Below are 18,716 nucleotides of genomic sequence, written 5' to 3'. Positions count from 1 at the left end.
CCTTTTTGTCCCTTTATCATCACTGTCATTCTGATTTTCAGAGTTTGCTAGTGATTTTATCACCAAGTCTCATTATTCTTTGTCATCTATCCCTGTGACCTCTTTTTGCACTATATATTGCTGCTTTGTTCCTTTCCCTCACACTTGCTTTACTGCTTCTTCAGCCTCTGATGACACTTGCCAGTCACCTTTTAAAAAAAAGATTTATTTATTAGAGCAAACTGGGGGAGGGACAAAGAGACGGAGAGAGAGAGAATCCACAAGCAGGCTCCCTGCTGAGCGAGGACCCTGAGATCATGGGCTGAGTTGAAACCAAGAGTCGGCCTCTCAGCCAACTGAGTCACCCTGGTGCCCCTTGCCAGTCACTTTTAATTATTTTCCTTATCCTCCTCAACTACCAGTGTTTGCAGGGTGCAGCCTTTGACCTTTTATTGTTTTCCTTTTGTGTTCCTTTTCAAGGAGTTCTTAGCCTTTCTTAGGATTTTACCTTGTGGCTTTATTTTTCAGATCTTAATGTTTCCTCCTACTATGTGCAAACACAGGAATTATTGTCACTTTGAGAGGAGTGTCATTTCCAGTCACCCATTTGTAATCCAAGCCTCTCCGGGATTACTGTACATTTATTTTTCTTTAGCTTTTTGTCATCTCACTTTCAGCACCTGAGATAGAATATCATCATCTCCTCTCCATCTACCTTTTCAGGAATTACTAATTGCCAGTAAGTGTTAGGATCATTATGTAAAAACTTAAATGTGATCCTTAACTCATCTGTCTCTTTCATAGTCATCTGCTATCTGGTTTGAAGTTTTTATTTTGGCAATGTCTCTTTCACTTCCAGTCCCCTCCCCCCTTTTTTTCTTTATTGGTACCATTTGGTTCCATTCCTTAATTTTCTCACCTTCAGGGCAGCCCCTGTGGCGCAGTGGTTTAGTGCCACCTGCAGCCTGGGTCGTGGTCCTGGAGACCCGGGATCGAGTCCCACATCAGGTTCCCTGCATAGAGCCTGCTTCTCCCTCTGCCTGTGTCTCTGTCTCTCTCTCTCTCTCTCCCCCTCCCTCTCCGTGTGTGTCTCTCATTAATAAATAAATAAAATCTAAAAAAAATTTTTTTTAAATAAAAAAAGTTCTCACTTTCATTATTTCAGATAGCCTTTTAATTTTTTCTCCATTTCCTCCTAATAATTTATGATTTTCTAAGCTATATAATTTCCAGCACTACAAGGAAAAATTGCTCTGTGATAGAAAAACTTAGGAAATGGTAGATTAAGAAAAAAATAAATGGGGGAAAAATAATAAATGGGATTCTTTACTGTAAAACTTCCATGATACGCTGGTATTCATTGTTAATCTCTTAAGTTGGGAGGGATATAGTAATACATAGCATTTCCCCAAAGACAACTTATTTATTTTTTTTGTAGAATATCTTCCAGGACTAGTAGTTCCTGGAGCATACTTTAGAATTTGGTGTAAAATTTCTTGATGTATTTTTTTTTTTTATAATTTTTATTTATTTATGATAGTCATACAGAGAGAGAGAGAGAGGCAGAGACATAGGCAGAGGGAGAAGCAGGCTCCATGCACCGGGAGCCCGACGTGGGATTCGATCCCGGGTATCCAGGATCGCGCCCTGGGCCAAAGGCAGGCGCTAAACCGCTGCGCCACCCAGGGATCCCGATGTATTTTTTTTTTTAAGATTTATTTATTTAGGGGTGCCTGGATGGCTTAGTTGGTTAAGCGTCTGCCTCTGGCTCAGGTCCTGATTTCAGGGTCCTGGGATCAAGCCCCATATTGGGTTTCCTGCTCAGTGAGGAGTCGGCTTCTCCTTCTCCCTCTACCCCCACCCCTCCAGCTTGTGTTCTCTCTTTGTGTCTCAAATAAATAAAATCTGCAGAGAGAGAGAAAGAGCAAGTGAGCAGATGAGTAGAGGGGAAAAGGGTCGGAGGGAGAGGGAGAATCCCAAGCAGACTCTACTGAGTGTGGAGCCTGATGTAGGCTCGATCCCACAACCCTAAGATCATGACCTGAGCTGAAATCAAGAGTTGCTCGCATAACTAACTGAACCATCCAGGTGCCCCAAATGTCTTGATGTATTAATGAATATCCTGTTTGCCAGCTGTTCTGAAGCTGTGTAAATTCTTGTAAGCTAAGAAATACCTGCAGTTTATTTTGGAACCATTTTTACATGAAATAATTTTAAAAGCAAATATTAAATGCTAATATGAGATGGAAAGATATGAGAGGATAGTTAAGTGACATGTAGATTAAACCAATAATCAAAAACAAAATCTGTGTTGCAAGAACTGAATTGTGTCTGCCAGTGAATAAATTACTGGGTTTTTCCCTTGTGTAAGTGAAAAAAGTTTGCTCTCATAGTGGAATTAGGTTTTATATAAGTACCTTTCTCAAATAAGTAGTAACTTTAAAGAGAACCTTTATGTATTAAATGGGAGTCTTTATAAAATGCACTTTAAATGCTCTTATTTCTTAAGCTGGCAGACTGAATTTAACTTTGTTTTTGATGTCTTGCTGAAGTAGATTATATTTTGATTTGCATAGTTTAAGTAATTTTTATTACTTTATCTTTGCATATGTTTGTATTTATCAGTGTTATTTTCAGATCATTGATACTAATATATATCTGTATTTAGGATTTAAGGGTATATTGTCCCTGGGACAAAAGAAGTTTTTAAAAATTTTTTTCTTGTTTTAAGGAGAAGACAAAATCCTGTGAAAACAAATATATAGCTTCATGAATTGTAACATAGTAAACTTTGTTGTCATTACAATTCTGGTCAAGAAATAGAACTTTGTTAGCCACCCCAAAGTACCCCCCAATTATAATTTCCTTCCTTCCCCTCAAAAATGGTTATTTTGTCCTTTGTAGTAGTAAATTCCCTGCATTTTAAAGAATAATTGTTATCAGTCAAATGTATTCTTACACACCAAGGTTTAGTCTTTCCCATTTTTAAAGAATTAAGAATGATTAATTTTAGAAAATATTTTGATGATGTGGCATCGTACCTCCCATGTTTATAGCTTAAGTCAGATTTACCTGTAGAAAAAAATTTAGTAATTTGAAGTTCTTTGATGCTTGAGAGTCTAGAAGGACCTGGTGTAGTGACATGAACTATATTTCAGGGTGTCCTAATGTCTGAAGAAGAAGTGTTTGAACTTGTTCCTGATGATGAGCGACAGTGTTCGGCATGCAGAACCACATGTTTTCTCTCTGCTCTCACGTGCTCCTGTAATCCCGAGCGGCTTGTGTGTCTCTACCATCCAAATGATCTGTGTCCCTGCCCCATGCAGAAGAAATGTCTTAGGTAGCCGTAAGTTTCTTGAAAAACTTGTTACTTCTTTTAAAACCAAGTGCGCTGTTCTTTGTAATTCCTCTTTCCCATGTATGCACTGGCAACTTTTCCTTGTCTTTCTGTGTCCCTGCTGAGGACTAGTCCTTTAAAGTTGGCCTTAAATTTGGCATCTAATGTTAGTTTTTTTTATCAGTTGATTTCACATGTTCCCTGTCTCTTCCTGTGCTAAAACTCTGTGGATGGCTTGGATTTAAGACCCTGTTACCTTGGTAATTGTATTAAGCTGATTGTACTTAAAATTTATTTTCAAATTGTTGGTTTTTGCAAAGTTCTTGATTTTTCTGGCTTTTTGTTTATTTTCTCTTGTTTTTCTTTGGTTTTAGATACCGCTACCCATTAGAGGACCTCCCTTCTCTTCTATATGGTGTGAAGGTCAGGGCACAGTCCTATGACACTTGGGTCAGCCGTGTTACAGAAGCTTTATCTGCCAACTTCAACCACAAAAAAGGTTAAGTTTCCTCCTTTTGTATACATACACTGAAATTACTGTCACATTGAAAGAGGCCTTGTTTTGTGTGCTTTTTCCCCATTAAGGAACAACCTGGGCCTCAGGTGAGATTGGTGACTAATGGGTTGGTTGACTGACTACAGATTTACTTTTCTGTTTGAGAATCTTCTTTTACTTAAAAAGTTAATATAAAATGGGATAGATAGCTAACTTGCAGTAGATACGTGTCTTGGGGAGCCACTGATAACAATGGACTAACACTAAAGGTTAATTAAGAATGAGGAATTTCCTTCCTGAAGAGAAATTGTTTTTAAGGTTTAGGAATGAGCTGCTGCTCTTAAGCTTCTATTGCACTGATGAGATTTTCACAGCTGCGATGTTTCCACTAATAGAGCGATGACTAACTTGAGAGAGGTTGGTGAGTATTTTTAAATGGTTTTTGATGTCTGTGGTCATAGTATATAGCTTTATTTTTACAGATTTGATTGAATTGCGGGTAATGCTGGAAGATGCCGAGGATAGGAAATATCCAGAGAATGATCTCTTTAGAAAACTCAGGGATGCTGTAAAAGAAGCTGAGACTTGCGCTTCTGTGGCTCAGCTGCTTCTGAGCAAAAAGCAGAAGCACAGGTAAGATGAAGAAGAGCTCTCCAGTAGTTTCCTGTGGGTTTTCTTGGTTTTGTCTGTCTTTCTTTCAGGGTAAAAGCCAAAAACTTAACTGGCCTCTTGTGGTGGCCATTTCCGTCCCTCCTCCAGTCATGTCCCAATCTCATCTCCTACTTCTCTTCCTTTCTTGCTCTACTTTGCATTCTTCTTACCTTTTGTACTTTTCATACCCACCACGTACATTTCTGTTTAGGGCCTTTGCACTTTTTCTTCACGCTCTGAGTGCTCTTCCCTCATACCTAGGTGGCTTGTTCCCTCACTTCTTTCAGGCCTTTTTCAGATATCTGACACATTCTTGAAGAGGTCTTCCCTGATAACCCTGTATAAAATTTCATTGCAACCTTTTTATTCTTTCCTGCTCTCTTTTTCTCCTAGCCCTGTCACTTCCTGATACACTATTTATTGTCTCCTCCTTTCTTTCCCAATCCCACTAGAACACATACTAGACTAGAATGTTGGAGATTTTTTATCCTCTTTTCATTATTGTTTCTTGTGCTTAGAACAATGTCTGGCTTATACTGGATGTGCAATCAATATGTGTAAGTAAATGATACTACATGCTGAAGGCAGGTGGCAGTAAAGAGTAATAACCTTGATGGATGGATGCAGGAGAGGCTGTGTTAGAAAGGGGTGTAGAAGTATGCACCCTTGATTTAATGTAGTTATATGTGTTAAATTTTCTGTGGTATTGTTTCGTATACAAATTACTTTGTACATTTTTTAACTTACCATTTGATTAGAGAACCTTTCTTTGAGACATCGGTCAGCAAATCTTTACCGGTCATTGGGTCATTAACCCCTTTGGAGAATCTGGCAAAAGCTTAGGGACCATTTTCTTGGAAAAATGCACATATACATATAATTATGAATCCATTTCAAGGAGATTGATTGTCCCCTAGCCAAGATAAAGGTCCTTGTTTCACATTTTAAGCTTTTTGAGGTAGAAGATTTAGGGTTTTTTTTTTTTTTTTTTTTTTTTTAAGATTTTATTTATTTATTCATGAGACACAGAGAGGCAGAGATATAGGCAGAGAGAGAAGCAGACTCCATGCAGGGAGCCCAATGTGGGACTTTTTTTTTTTTTTTAAGATTTTGTTTATTTATTCATGAGACACAGAGAGAGAGAGAGATTGGCAGAGACACAGGGCAGAGGGAGAAGCAGGCCCCATGCAGGGAGCCCAACGTGGGACTCGATCCTGGGTCTCCAGGATCAGGCCCTGGGCTAATGGTGGCGCTAAACTGCTGAGCCACCCGGGCTGCCCCCAATGTGGGACTTGATCCTGGGACTCCAGGATCACGCCCTGGGCCGAAGGCAGACACTCAACCACGAGCCACCCAGGCGCCCCGAAGATTTAGTTTTATTAATGAACATAGTATTTTACTCTGAGGAATTCACTGACTGTTTCAAATGCTCAGTACTTGTACAATTGGAGGAACTATAACTTGGAGTTGAATCTTTGAATGATTAACTAATGATTCAATTAAATCAGTGAATTGAATAACTAATTTGGAAGTGATCACCATTATAGTACAACCTCTCAAACACTCATATTCTGGGATTGCTTGGGTTATAATTCTAGAGAGACTAGCAGCCCCTTTGATATCAGATGGCTATGAATTTTTCTTACTTATGTCTCATTATTTCACATTAGGCAGAGCCCAGATAGTGGGAGGACTCGGACCAAACTGACAGTGGAAGAATTAAAGGCCTTTGTCCAACAACTTTTTAGTCTTCCATGTGTCATCAGTCAAGCTCGACAAGTAAAGGTGGAGTATTACATTTTTTTCTTGGATAATATCCTTTGTAGTATGGGTTTCTGTTTTGGGCAAACAAAATATTGTCTAGACTAGTTTGTTGTTTGTTTGTTTGTTACATAAGTGCTGCTGTTTGAAGTTTTTCAGTAGGCAGTAAGAATCCCCTGGCTTTGGTCTTAGCCTTTAATTCTCCTTTTAAAATTCTGGAAACAAGAGTAGGTAGTTTAGGATTTTTTTCTACATTAATTTTTGATCAGAATTCCCATTTAGCATAGATGTAACTGAAATGCAAGAAAATAGTTAAAAGAATTGGAATGTATCAGTAAGTTATTAGTTCATGAGCTTTTAAAAATGTGAGCTCTGAACTTCTTAGGACCTGGTGGTTTCTTGAATATTTCTATTCTCAGAAAGCATATATCAAATATATTAATGACCATAGGTAGTAATTCTCTGATAGTTTGTGGTGTGTTTTGTGATTTGGCCATGGACAGGTTACCTAAAATGATTTTTATCAAGGTTATCTTGTGAATTCTAGTATCAGTTCTGTTTCTGCTGTTATTCCATGTTGTAGGAGCATTTTGGTAGTTTACCGTGCTTTCCTTCCTGAGAGGCTTTCCTCTCTGAGTGTCTGTGACACCACACACTCTGGTTTTCTTTGCTCATTCGCATTTCCTTCTCTCTCTTTTGTTTTTTAAGATTTTTAAAATTTATTCATGAGAGACACGGAGAGAGAGAGAGAGGTAGAGATACAGGCAGAGGGAGAAGCAGGCTCCATGCAGGGAGCCCGATGTGGGACTCGATCCCAGGTCTCCAGGATCACGCCCTGGGCTGAAGGCAGCGCTAAACCGCTGAGGCACCTGGGCTGCCCCCTTCTGCTTATTTTTAAACTGTATTTCTCCACTTTATCTCCCATCATCTACTTTAGAGCAAGACATTTCCCTGTAAAAGCTTTTGCAGTTATCTGTCCTGCCTGAACTGCTCTTCCTCCGGATCTTCATATAGTTCCCATCTCTGGCTCCTCATTTTAATTTTAGTTCATCTCTTTTCTGTGACCACCATTGCAAAGTAATATGCCTGCCCCCTCTGGTCCTTCTCTGTTGTGTTGCCCTGTTTTATTTTCATAGTATTTAAAACTGACCCATTTTATTCAGGTAGTCAGTGTCTGACTGACTGTTCATATTAAAATATGTTCCATGAAGACAAGGACTTTGAATGTTTTAGTGCTGTGTGCTTAGAGCAGTTAGCTGCGTCTGAGTCTGCTGTCATTAAATATTGTTTGAATGAATTAATCATATTTTAAAAGTAATTCTGTGTAAGTACTCACAGGGAAGCATATTTATGTTTTTAACTATCTGGTGCTATAATGGTGAGATTATCAGATGGTTTAGAATTTGATAGCTTACCTGAACTATGTCTATTCCATACTCATTTTGTATCTTTTAAATTTGTTTTTTATTTTTATTCTTTGGACTTTTTCAGAATCTCCTGGATGATGTGGAAGAGTTTCATGAACGTGCTCAAGAGGCCATGATGGACGAAACCCCAGATTCTTCCAAACTCCAGATGTTGATAGACATGGGCTCTAGTCTGTATGTGGAGCTACCTGAATTAGCCCGACTAAAGCAAGAGCTACAGCAGGCTCGATGGTTGGATGAAGTAAGACTGACCCTGTCAGATCCACAACAGGTCACTTTGGATGTCATGAAGAAACTGATTGACTCTGGGGTGGGGTTGGCACCGCACCATGCTGTGGAGAAGGCAATGGCTGAACTACAGGAGCTCCTTACAGTCTCTGAGAGATGGGAAGAAAAGGCTAAGGTCTGCCTACAGGCAAGGTGAACACATACATTGGTGACTGTTGCCTCTTTAATAACTAAGGGTAGAACCGAAGGAGGAACACAGGGATCTGTTTCATTAAATATTTAATTAGATATTTTACGCCTTCCCTCACCAATCACAAAATTATCAAATAGGCCTGCATATAAACAGTTTCAAATATTGTGGGCATACTTATTGGGAGAGTACTTTGCTAGGTACTTTAAGTAATATAAAGTAGTTTTTTGTTTAGAACCTTTCATTATCTATGCTATAGTTCAGAGCTAAGAAATGTAAAGTTCACTGCAATATTTTATTGTTAACTGAGAGGTACAAAAAAAAATGCTTTTTTTTTTTTTCTCCTCCTCGGGAGTTCAGAGGAGGAGAGGTCATTGTTAGCTTTGGTGGTCAGAAGACAAACTTGAGAGAAAAGAAAGTTTAGGTAGAACCTTGAAGCGTGAGTGGGACTAAAGTGGAAGAGGAGTAAGAGAAATATTATAAGCTGAGTTTTAGGAATATATAGGGTGTGTTTAGGTGACAAAAGTTAAATGGGCTTTACTGGAGTGGAGGATTTACGTAGGAAAGTAGTGGGAAAGAAGAAGCAAGAAAGACAGGAGAATATTATACAGTTGCATTAGCTTTGGCATCCCATTGGATTTGTGAGATTTTAGTAAAGCATTCATTCTTGAGTGTATATCAATGAATTAGACTGTAATGTTCTGTATGAAAGTATTTCTTCAGCTAAAATTAAGATATATGATTTCTCTTGTGAGGATGAGGAACTTGGCATACTTAGATCACATAATTACTAAATAATGCAGCTCAAATTTAAGCCTTTTCCACTTCATTCCAAAGTCTTCATGTACTTAAATACTCTGTCAGCCATTTGTTTTGGTTGCAATTGATGGAAAAAGCCTTAGATGATTCAGTGAACATAGTTCTGTTTAGCCAAGAAAAGGCTGCATATATTTTTGCTGGATAATTTGCTCTCTAGTTGCCATGGAGGATACATATTAAAATGTATCCATAGCTTTTTCTCTTTGAAACCTTTAAATTACTCTGTGTCTTTAGATTCACAACTATTCTAGGAAGAAGCTAAATAACTCTGGAATGCAAAACTATGATTTGATATACCTGATGTAACTTACTGTAATCTACAGAATGAAATTTTATTGGTTGTGTTATTTTAAAACTTTCTCTCATTTTTCCACATTTAGTCAGTCGCCAAGTTTTAATGAGTTTGCCTCTGAAATGTCTTTCATCTCTGTATTCTTCAACTCCATTGTCACTGACTTAGTTATGGTACTTTTGTATTTTCCCTTAATCTTTGCAACTCAGTAATATTTATGGAATACCTACTACATACCAGACACTATTTCTAAGTGCTGTAGAGACAGACAGGTTAAAAGACACAAAGTCCCTCCTCTGTAATAGAGTCAACATTCTAGTGGGGAGAAATAGATGAATAAGTGAGTGAATGAATGGATGAATTAATTTCAGATAATTAGTGTTCTGAAGAAAATAAAATTAATAAGGAAATAGAGGGAGATGGGGTTTGATGAGGATAGTGGAAAATGGAATCTTTTGTTTTCTAACTCCTGTTGAAGTTAGCTTTCTGAAACATATCTACAGTATTCTTAGCCTCTTAGTATCGGTTAACTCCTGCCCACTATTTTCTCAATATCCTCCTCCTTTCCTTTTGGCCTTTTTTCCCTGCCTCTAAATAATGTCTTTCCTCAAGATTCTGGCCCAGACCACTTCTTTTTTTCATTCTGTACATCTCCCTGGAAATTTCATCTAATTTCATGACTACTTTGGCCATCTTTCTATCAACTCCAAATTCTCATCTATAGCATAGATATTTTTCATAGATATCTTCTGCCTATTAGGTAATTCCATTGACTGTCCTGCTGATACCTCAAATTCCTCATATCCAAAATTGGATTCATTAACTCCTTCCCATCATCTCTTCCTTTGCTTCTTTTTTCTTTGAATTATATAGCATTTTTTTCCTCCTTTAAACAGGCTTTGGAAATTAACTTTGACCTTTCCATTTCCATACCCTCAACTTTTCCCCTACAGTTAACTACCAAGCCATGTTGATTAAAGTTTCCTCAATGTTTCTCACTTTCATTCTTCTTTGGGATAGCTGGCCTAAATCATAGCCACAGGCTCTGAGACCTCACCCTGCTCTCACCCATTCTCTGCACTGCACTGGTATTTTCCTAAAATACATATGTGGCTTTTTCACTCCCCTGGTTAAAGCCCTTTACCATTTCCCATTCCCCGGGAATGGAATCAGTCATCTGATTCATAAGGCCATCTGTAATCTAGCCCCTTGCTTAAGGATCTAGCCTCATCCCTTGCCATTCTTCTTTGCATTCTGTGTTCCAAGTGTAGTGATCCCTCTGCTTTCCTCAGACATGCCATGTTTTCTTATCTCTGGACCTTTGAACATGCTCATTTTATTCTCCTCTTCCCTTCTGCCCATCCTCTATGTTGTACTCCTCCTCTGCCTCTGGTCCCAGCTTTCCTGACTCAGTCCTATTTAGAAATGATAAGAAAGCTTAGAAGTCATTTCTGGAAACCCTTCTTTCTTTCATCTGCCAAGTCAGTTTAGGTCCTCCTCTATATTCTGATAGCATCTTACAGTGCTATTAATAATCACCTTCCACTACGACAAGATTAAAATATCTCATGAGGCAAGGGGTCTAGCATAGTGCCTAGCATATAGTAGAATGATGAAACTGTTCCCATCCACAGTAACTTCCTATTGCTTCCATGGCAAAATTCATGTTTTTCAGGACCTCATATCTGTTTACATCTCTCTTTCCTGTCAGATTCCTCTACTTCTTGCTCTTACTCATAGCTATCCCACCCTATCTTAAACTACCTACTTTTTAATTTTAAGATCTTATTTTTTCAATTAAAAAAAAAAAACTCTACCCCCAACGTGGGGCTTGAACTTATGACCCTGAGATCAAGAGTTGCATGCTCTACCCACTGAGCCAGCCAGGCACCCCTGGATGTCTAACTTACTTTTTAATATTTCTTCATGTCTTTGTTCATTATATTCCTAGGGTTTTTTTCTTTAACGTTTCACTTGAAAAAAATCATACTTCTTTTTTTAAGCCTCAACTCAGAGCTGGTCTCAGCTCCCCTAAGCAGAATTAGTCACAACTTCTCCTAGTAGTGAGCCTATAGTAATTTGTTCTTTGTCCCCAGTACAAGTTTAATTCTTGTCTTATATTTTAATTCGTTGAGGAAAGGGTCTATTTTATTCATCTTTTAACTACTACGTAGTATTGAATGTAATTGGATTAAATGTACATGATCAGCATTACTGGACTTCTGGACTATTGCTTTCCATGCTGCTGTATGATATGCATCTCTGACAATTTCAGATATTGTGAAGAACTAAGACGGATGCAGTTTGGTGTAGTGAAAAGAGCATGGGATCTGAGACTCATTCTGAATCAGAATTTCAGCTGTGCCATTCACTATATTAAATGCTTTGGAGAAAATAATTGAGATTTTTTAGTTCAGGTTATCTTATTTGTAAATTGGAAATAATGGCAATAGCTGCTTTGCTTCTCTTTAGGATTATGATAAAAACTAAAAATCATGCATATGAAAGTACTCTGCACATTCTAAAATGTTACTTAAATGTTGGTAGCAGTTTGACTTTTCCTCATGCATCTACCCTATTTTTGTGGTTTTTTTTAGACCACGGCACAGCGTGGCAAGTTTAGAAAGCATAGTGAATGAAGCCAAGAACATTCCAGCTTTTTTACCCAATATATTGTCCCTGAAAGAAGCATTACAAAAGGCTCGAGAATGGACAGCTAAAGTGGAAGCTATTCAGGTAAGGAGCCTCTTGAATTATCCTACCATTTGGGTAATGCTGTCTCACAAATGAATTCTTTAAGCCTTTAATTGTTTAGAATAGAATAACAATAAAATAATAACACTTAAAATTCAGTAGTTCTTCCATCTGATTCTCTCATTCAAAATAAATATTACCTGGGCAGCCCCGGTGGCGCAGCGGTTTAACGCCACCTGCAGCCCAGGGCATGATCCTGGGGACCCTGGATCGAGTCCCACATCAGGCTCTCTGCATGGAGCCTGCTTCTCCCTCTGCCTGTGTCTCTGCCTCTCATTCTCACTCTGTGTCTCTATAAATAAATAAAATCTTTAAAAAAATAAATAAATATTACCTATTTAAATGTTACTTGTTTCTGTTGACTCCCTGCTAGGAAAGATGATGGAATTAGTTATTTGTTTAACTAGCAATAGGGAGTTTATTTCCTGCTGTATTCTTTGAATCTTTGCCATGTGCACAAATTACTTTTAAAATAAGAGGCAGAAAAAAGAAAATGAAATTAATATTTGCTGAACACCATAACACTCATGATAGTTACTATTCTAGTTGTTTGGGAGTAGAAATGTGAGGGAAGGGTGTAGATAGTACGTACCCTGGCCCTCAAAATAGCATATTTTCTAGTTAGAAAGACATGTATTAAATATTAATTTAAAACAATATATAATATTCCCTCTGAATTATAAAAATCCTTGTAGCATTTTCAGTATTAAGGCTATACATGCTCTTTATTGTAGAGCTATATCCAAAGAAAAGGAAACCAACTCTCTTGTACTAAACTGCTGTCCCAAGAAAGAACGTATTTTTGGTGTGAAGTTCTAATGACTTTTGTTTTGTATTCAGTTGACTTTTTAGAGCTTCTTAGCTTTGCTTTTTCAAGGTTTTGCATTGAAACCCTTTTAGGGTTATAAAAGTATCTCTATTTTCCAAACCAGGTATTTCTTGGAGGGGGGGGTGTCATTGGGGCAATAGGCTAAATGGATGATGGGCATTTAGGAGGACACATGTTGTGATGAGCACTGGGTGTTCTATGTAAATGATGAATCACTAAATTCTATTTCTGAAACCAATTTGTTAAGTAATTTAAATAAAATCTTGGAAGAAAAAAAAATTACCTCTGTTTTCATCATCCTCTCTTTCTTTAACCTATTTCAGGAGGTTGATTGAAATGTTTGATAACCCTCAGTTGAATGTTTATTTATGACCACAGGACCAAGTCTACAAGTATAGGTGGCTGTCTTGTGTTTCCTCTGTAATTTCGAAGGACATGTCTTCCACCAAGCCGTCCCTTCAGGGGAGACTGACAACTTCTGTTGATAGGCAGACTCTTCTTTAAGATACATAGCTTGGGAGCAGGCTAAGTCAAGCCTTAGCCAGAAGGTCTTTTGTAGTCAAACAACTATAGTTGGATACAAGAAGGAGTAGCAGTAAACACAATACTTCTCAACTGTATCTGAGCTTTCTTTTCTCTTCCATTTTGCTGTCTATTCTTTAATCCTAGTACCACAGTGATTTAATTATACCATTAGAATATCTCTTAGGGCTAGAACCTTCCCATTATTTTTAAAAATTCACTTACATTGGGGCCTCTAGTTGGCCTAGTCAGTGGAGCGTGTGACTCTTAATCTCCGGGTTGTGAGATCAAGCCCCACATTGGGGTGTGGAGACTACTTTAAAAAAATTCAGTTAAGTTTTTTGCCTATTAATTTTTCCACATGTTTCAGTGTAACTTTCAAAATGAATTCATAGGCAGATAAGTCAGCTAATATAGGAAATAACCTTTTATTGGAATGTCTATTTATAGCATGTAACTATGCCTTTCCTTGATTCAGAGCTTCTGGATAACAATGAACATTAAGGGCATATATACAGTTTCTTATAGGACTGGTTATGTGTTGTCTGCCTGGAGATTTGTCCAGTCTAAGTTATCACTCTGAATTACTATCTGTTGCCTGCCAACCCACTTCAGTTGTTTTTGCCAAATCCCTGGAATAGATTACTAACCCTCTCACATCTTATGATTCATTTAGTTACAGCAGTAATAGTTCTACAAAGAATAATGACATCATTACATGGAAATACTGAACCCTTGTGATTAGGCAGATATCTGTTCTCATTTGTATTTATACAACATAAATGGAGGTGGTTATCAGAACTAAAATACTATTTTGTAGTTGTTGGAAAAGTTGAAAGACTTTGAAATAGGCAAAAGAAATTACCGGGTGTTCTCTTAAGTGGAGTCCCGGATGTTGTCTGGTGAATCCTCCAGGATGGTCTTATTCTAGGAGTACGTGCCCTAGATTTTCTTTGACCAGGCTATTTTACAACTCTGTCAAATGTTAGAGAGTGATAGTAATACAAATGAATTATGTTCATAGAAAAGCAATTAAATTTATCTATGATGAAACAGTTGATTTCCCCATGATAGAAAAGTGATTGCAAAAAAAAAAAAAAAAAAAAAAGAAAAGTGATTGCATTGTCCCGCATGATATTAAACATCTGTTTCCATCTATTAGCAAATTTCTTACCTCATTCCTGATTGTGTGTGTGTGTATATATATATTTATGTATGTATTTTAAAGATTTATTTATTTATTTTAGAGAGAGAGTGTGTGAGAGAGTTGGGGGAGAGGCAGAGGAAGAAGGGAAGCAGACTCCCCTCTGAGCAGGGAGCTGGCTCTGGGGCTTGATCTCCTGACTAGGAGATCATGACCTGAGCTGAAACCAAGAGTCAGATGCTCAACCACTTGAGCCACCCAGGTGCCCCATATGTCTGTTCTTTAACTTGTGTTTTGAACTAATTTTTACATCTTAACTGGTTCCCTCACTAATAAACAAAAATCTTTGACAGCATGAATTACAGACTTTTTAAAAAGGGCACTTGAGGTTCTATTTATCCGTTCAAGAGATACAATTAGGTATAAAGAATAATACTTAATACTAAACTCTGTAAGATCTTCTGGCCAGTATTACTAGACTCTATAAGAAAGTGCAAGTTGTGTGAGAATGCACTTTTGTTTTTCAGAGTGGCAGCAACTATGCTTACTTGGAGCAGCTGGAGAGCTTATCTGCTAAAGGGCGCCCTATCCCTGTGCGTCTGGATGCTTTGCCTCAGGTAGAATCACAAGTAGCAGCTGCAAGGGCTTGGAGAGAACGGACTGGGCGGACCTTTCTTAAGAAGAATTCTAGCCATACCTTATTGCAGGTAAAGAACAGTTGGTAATTTAATACCTGTAGGTAGGAGTTTCATTGATGAGGGTTGTTTTCAGTTTATCTGGTTAGGGTTATAGAAGTGATTCCTATTAAGTGATCTCAAATGTTGACTACAAATCTCAGCCTTAGGCAGACTTATCTCCAGTTCATCTTGTGCTATGTCCAGAAAAAATAATCAGCCCAGATCTTATCTCTGTTACTAATGGATTCTGTCCTTGAAATAACTTATTTCTCAGAAGTACAAATTTAAATACCCATTACCCTTGAGTAGTTGAACATCCCAGTAGTTAAAAAGCATAGACTTTGGAGTAAGATACTTTCCTGTTTGAGGACTGGCTCCCTAATTGCTAACTCTTTGTCCTTGGGCAAGTTGTTTCCTTTCCAAGCATTAGTTTGCCTGGTTTGTAAAATACAGATGATACTACCTACTACAGAGGGTCATTGTGACGATTGAGTTAGATAATGTGTAGAAAGTACATTAAGAAAGTGCCTAGGTCAGGATGAGTGGTCGGTAAATGGTTCCTTTGTATTATTTTCAGTTTTAGGACTTAAAACTAGAGATCAGTGTTTGGTTTTATTTTTGTAGGTGCTGAGTCCCCGGACTGACATTGGTATATATGGGAGTGGTAAAAACAGAAGGAAAAAAGTAAAAGAACTAATAGAAAAAGAAAAAGAAAAGGATTTGGACCTTGAGCCTCTGAGTGATCTGGAGGAAGGATTAGAGGAAACCAGAGATACAGCTATGGTGGTAAGAAATTATGTAATACATCTTGAGTCTGCTTTGTGGTTACAAAATTCCATATATTAGCAGATACACTGGTTTTATGTTCTTAACTATTTTTATTTTTCTATATTTTTGGCTGTATAGTAAAACAAATATTTTTAAAAATTTATAATCAAAATTTATTAGTCTGCTCTCTCCCCTGAAATTGTCTTTTCCATATCCCTCTTCTTTATTATTGTTTTAGTACTTATCTAATATTCCATCAAATTGTCCATAACTTGTTGAGCGCTTTTCTGATACATCAAATATTTTGATTGTTACTAAGTGTTTGCTATTATTATAAAGTGAACTTCTTTATAAAGCCTTTTCCTTTTTTCAAATTATTTTCTTATATTTGACTCTTAGGAATGTGATTACTGTTAGAATTTAATAGTATTCTTAATACATAACACTTAATACTGTGTTTTTAAAAGGAATTATATCCATTTAATGATATCAGCTGCTATTTAAAATATCTCCCTTCTCTTAATCTCATTCACAGTATGATGAGTACTCCATAAAATATTTGTAGCTAATTAGAATGTTGGGTGTTTTTGGAGAGGAGGAGGAATATGTGATGATAACTAGGAGCCTGGGGATGTAAAGAAAAATAAAAAATGTGTTTGGGCAATATGTAACAGTAAGGAAATACATACATTAAGTCACTTGATATGAATGTTTCTGCCTACAAATGATCCTGGGTTTTGTTTTGTTTTTTTTTTTGTTTTTTTAAGATTTATTTATTTGAGAGAGAGAGCGTGTGCACGTGCACACATACATGAGCCGGGGGAAGGACAGAGAGAGAGGGGGTAAGCTGACTCCTCACTGAGTGGGGAGCCTGATACAGGGTTCATTCCCATGATCCAAAGACCTCAACCCAGGCTAAAACTAAGAGCCAAATGCTAAACTGACTTAGCCACCCAGGCACCCCTAAATGATCCTGTTTTGATGCTAGTGGAAATGATTTATTAGTGAGCCTGCCTAACAAGTCAGTCCTGCCAGATGAATACAACTGGAAAGTATTTTAAAATTGTTGCAAAGCTACCACAGTTTGTTTACTTAAAGATTTTATTTATTTATTCATGAGAGACACAGAAAGAGAGTCAGAGACATAGGCAGAGGGAGAAGCAGACTCCATGCAGGGAGCCTGATGTGGGACTTGATCCCGGGACTTTAGGATCACGCCCTGAGCCTAAGGCAGATGCTTAACTGCTGATCCACCCAGGCGTCCCACTACCACAGTTTAAAAAAGAAAATGGCACGGACAGTGTTCATGTTCATGATAATGAAATTTTGTTTACTTTTATTTCTTTTTTTGAAATGAGTAACCTAAACCTTGTTATAACTGATCATCAGACTTCATCATTCTACTTATACATGAGTTGGAGAGGCCATTTAGAAAGAAATAAAAATTGATTTGTATAGAAGTCACCCTCAGGGAAGGAATTACAAGGGGAGAGGGAAGTAATATATAGTGGATATTTACTTTGCACGTGGCACCAAGTTAGACATTTACATGTATTATCTTAATTCTCAAAACAACAAAATGAGGTTGGTTAGTATACTGTTTTTCAGAAAACTGATATTCAGAAAACTTGTGCCCCAGATCAGCTGTCTATAAGTACAAAAGCCAGGCTTCATACTCACGTTGCTTGACTCCCAAGGCATATTATCTTTCTGTTCAATCTACAGAAGAGTTCCAACATACTCTACTGATCTACATTGTCAAACATGGTAGCACTTTGCCCATTTCACAGATGAGGAATGTTTGCTCCCAAATTATAGGAAATTATTGACAAATGTTGGGTGGTTGCCTTTTTTTTTAGGATAATACTTTGTCACAATGAGGGCACAATGGGGAGATGATCCCTCAGGTCTGAGGATTTGACATTTTGAAATATTTTGCAGTGACTCCTTTTAATCATTTGTTTTACACAGGTGGCGGTTTTCAAAGAACGGGAACAAAAAGAGATTGAAGCCATGCATTCCCTGAGAGCAGCCAACCTAGCCAAGATGACAATGGTGGACCGCATAGAAGAAGTAAAATTTTGCATTTGCCGCAAGACAGCCAGTGGGTTTATGCTACAGTGTGAGCTCTGCAAAGACTGGTTCCATAACAGCTGTGTTCCCCTTCCTAAATCAGGTTCCCAAAAAAAAGGGTCTAGCTGGCAGGCTAAAGAAGTGAAATTCCTTTGCCCTCTGTGTATGCGGTCTCGAAGGCCAAGGTTAGAGACTATTCTGTCGCTCTTGGTATCCCTTCAGAAGTTGCCAGTACGTTTGCCTGAAGGAGAGGCCCTACAGTGTTTGACAGAACGTGCTATGAGTTGGCAGGATAGAGCACGGCAGGCCCTAGCCACAGATGAACTGTCCTCTGCCTTAGCCAAGCTATCTGTATTGAGCCAGCGTATGGTGGAGCAGGCAGCTCGAGAGAAAACTGAAAAGATAATCAGTGCAGAACTCCAGAAAGCAGCTGCTAATCCTGACTTACAGGTAAGTTTAGGGTTTCTTTCTTTTTTTATTTCATGGGATTATGTGTATAAATAGTAAATTAAATATATCTTAACAGCTGATGAGGAAAACAGCAGTAAGTTGCTAGCAGCTATGTTATCCATAACATCTTTTTATATACACCTGTAGGATTTCCTTCAGGTATATACCTACATCATTTTAGTGAACTATTAACTGGAAATATTATTGAGGGAGGGACCTTGGCATTAAAACCACAAATTTGATTTGTGTTAACCATGGAATTCTGTTGGCCACTTTGAAAGTTCATTACATTTTGGTGGTCTTAAATGCATATTAATTA

General features: G+C 37.8%; 1 protein-coding gene across 3 annotated transcripts in view; it reads left to right on the top strand.

Moving 5' to 3' along the window:
• Positions 1-18,716, top strand: part of KDM5A (lysine demethylase 5A) — an 86,239-nt gene that overhangs the window by 45,497 nt on the left and 22,026 nt on the right. For all 3 annotated transcript variants that reach the window (XM_025461758.2, XM_049102891.1, XM_025461757.3), the window contains exons 15-23: positions 3,138-3,319; positions 3,691-3,815; positions 4,295-4,445; positions 6,134-6,248; positions 7,716-8,071; positions 11,778-11,916; positions 14,957-15,136; positions 15,731-15,892; positions 17,846-18,397. In XM_025461758.2, the coding sequence (XP_025317543.1) occupies positions 3,138-3,319; positions 3,691-3,815; positions 4,295-4,445; positions 6,134-6,248; positions 7,716-8,071; positions 11,778-11,916; positions 14,957-15,136; positions 15,731-15,892; positions 17,846-18,397 (1,962 nt within the window). The remainder of the gene's footprint in view (positions 1-3,137; positions 3,320-3,690; positions 3,816-4,294; positions 4,446-6,133; positions 6,249-7,715; positions 8,072-11,777; positions 11,917-14,956; positions 15,137-15,730; positions 15,893-17,845; positions 18,398-18,716) is intronic.

Source organism: Canis lupus, chromosome 27 (genome assembly GCF_003254725.2).
Source record: "Canis lupus dingo isolate Sandy chromosome 27, ASM325472v2, whole genome shotgun sequence".
Classification (NCBI taxonomy): Eukaryota; Metazoa; Chordata; class Mammalia; order Carnivora; family Canidae; genus Canis; species Canis lupus.
The sequence above is the reverse complement of the archived record's forward strand: the minus strand, read 5'-3'. Positions and strand labels throughout refer to the sequence as shown.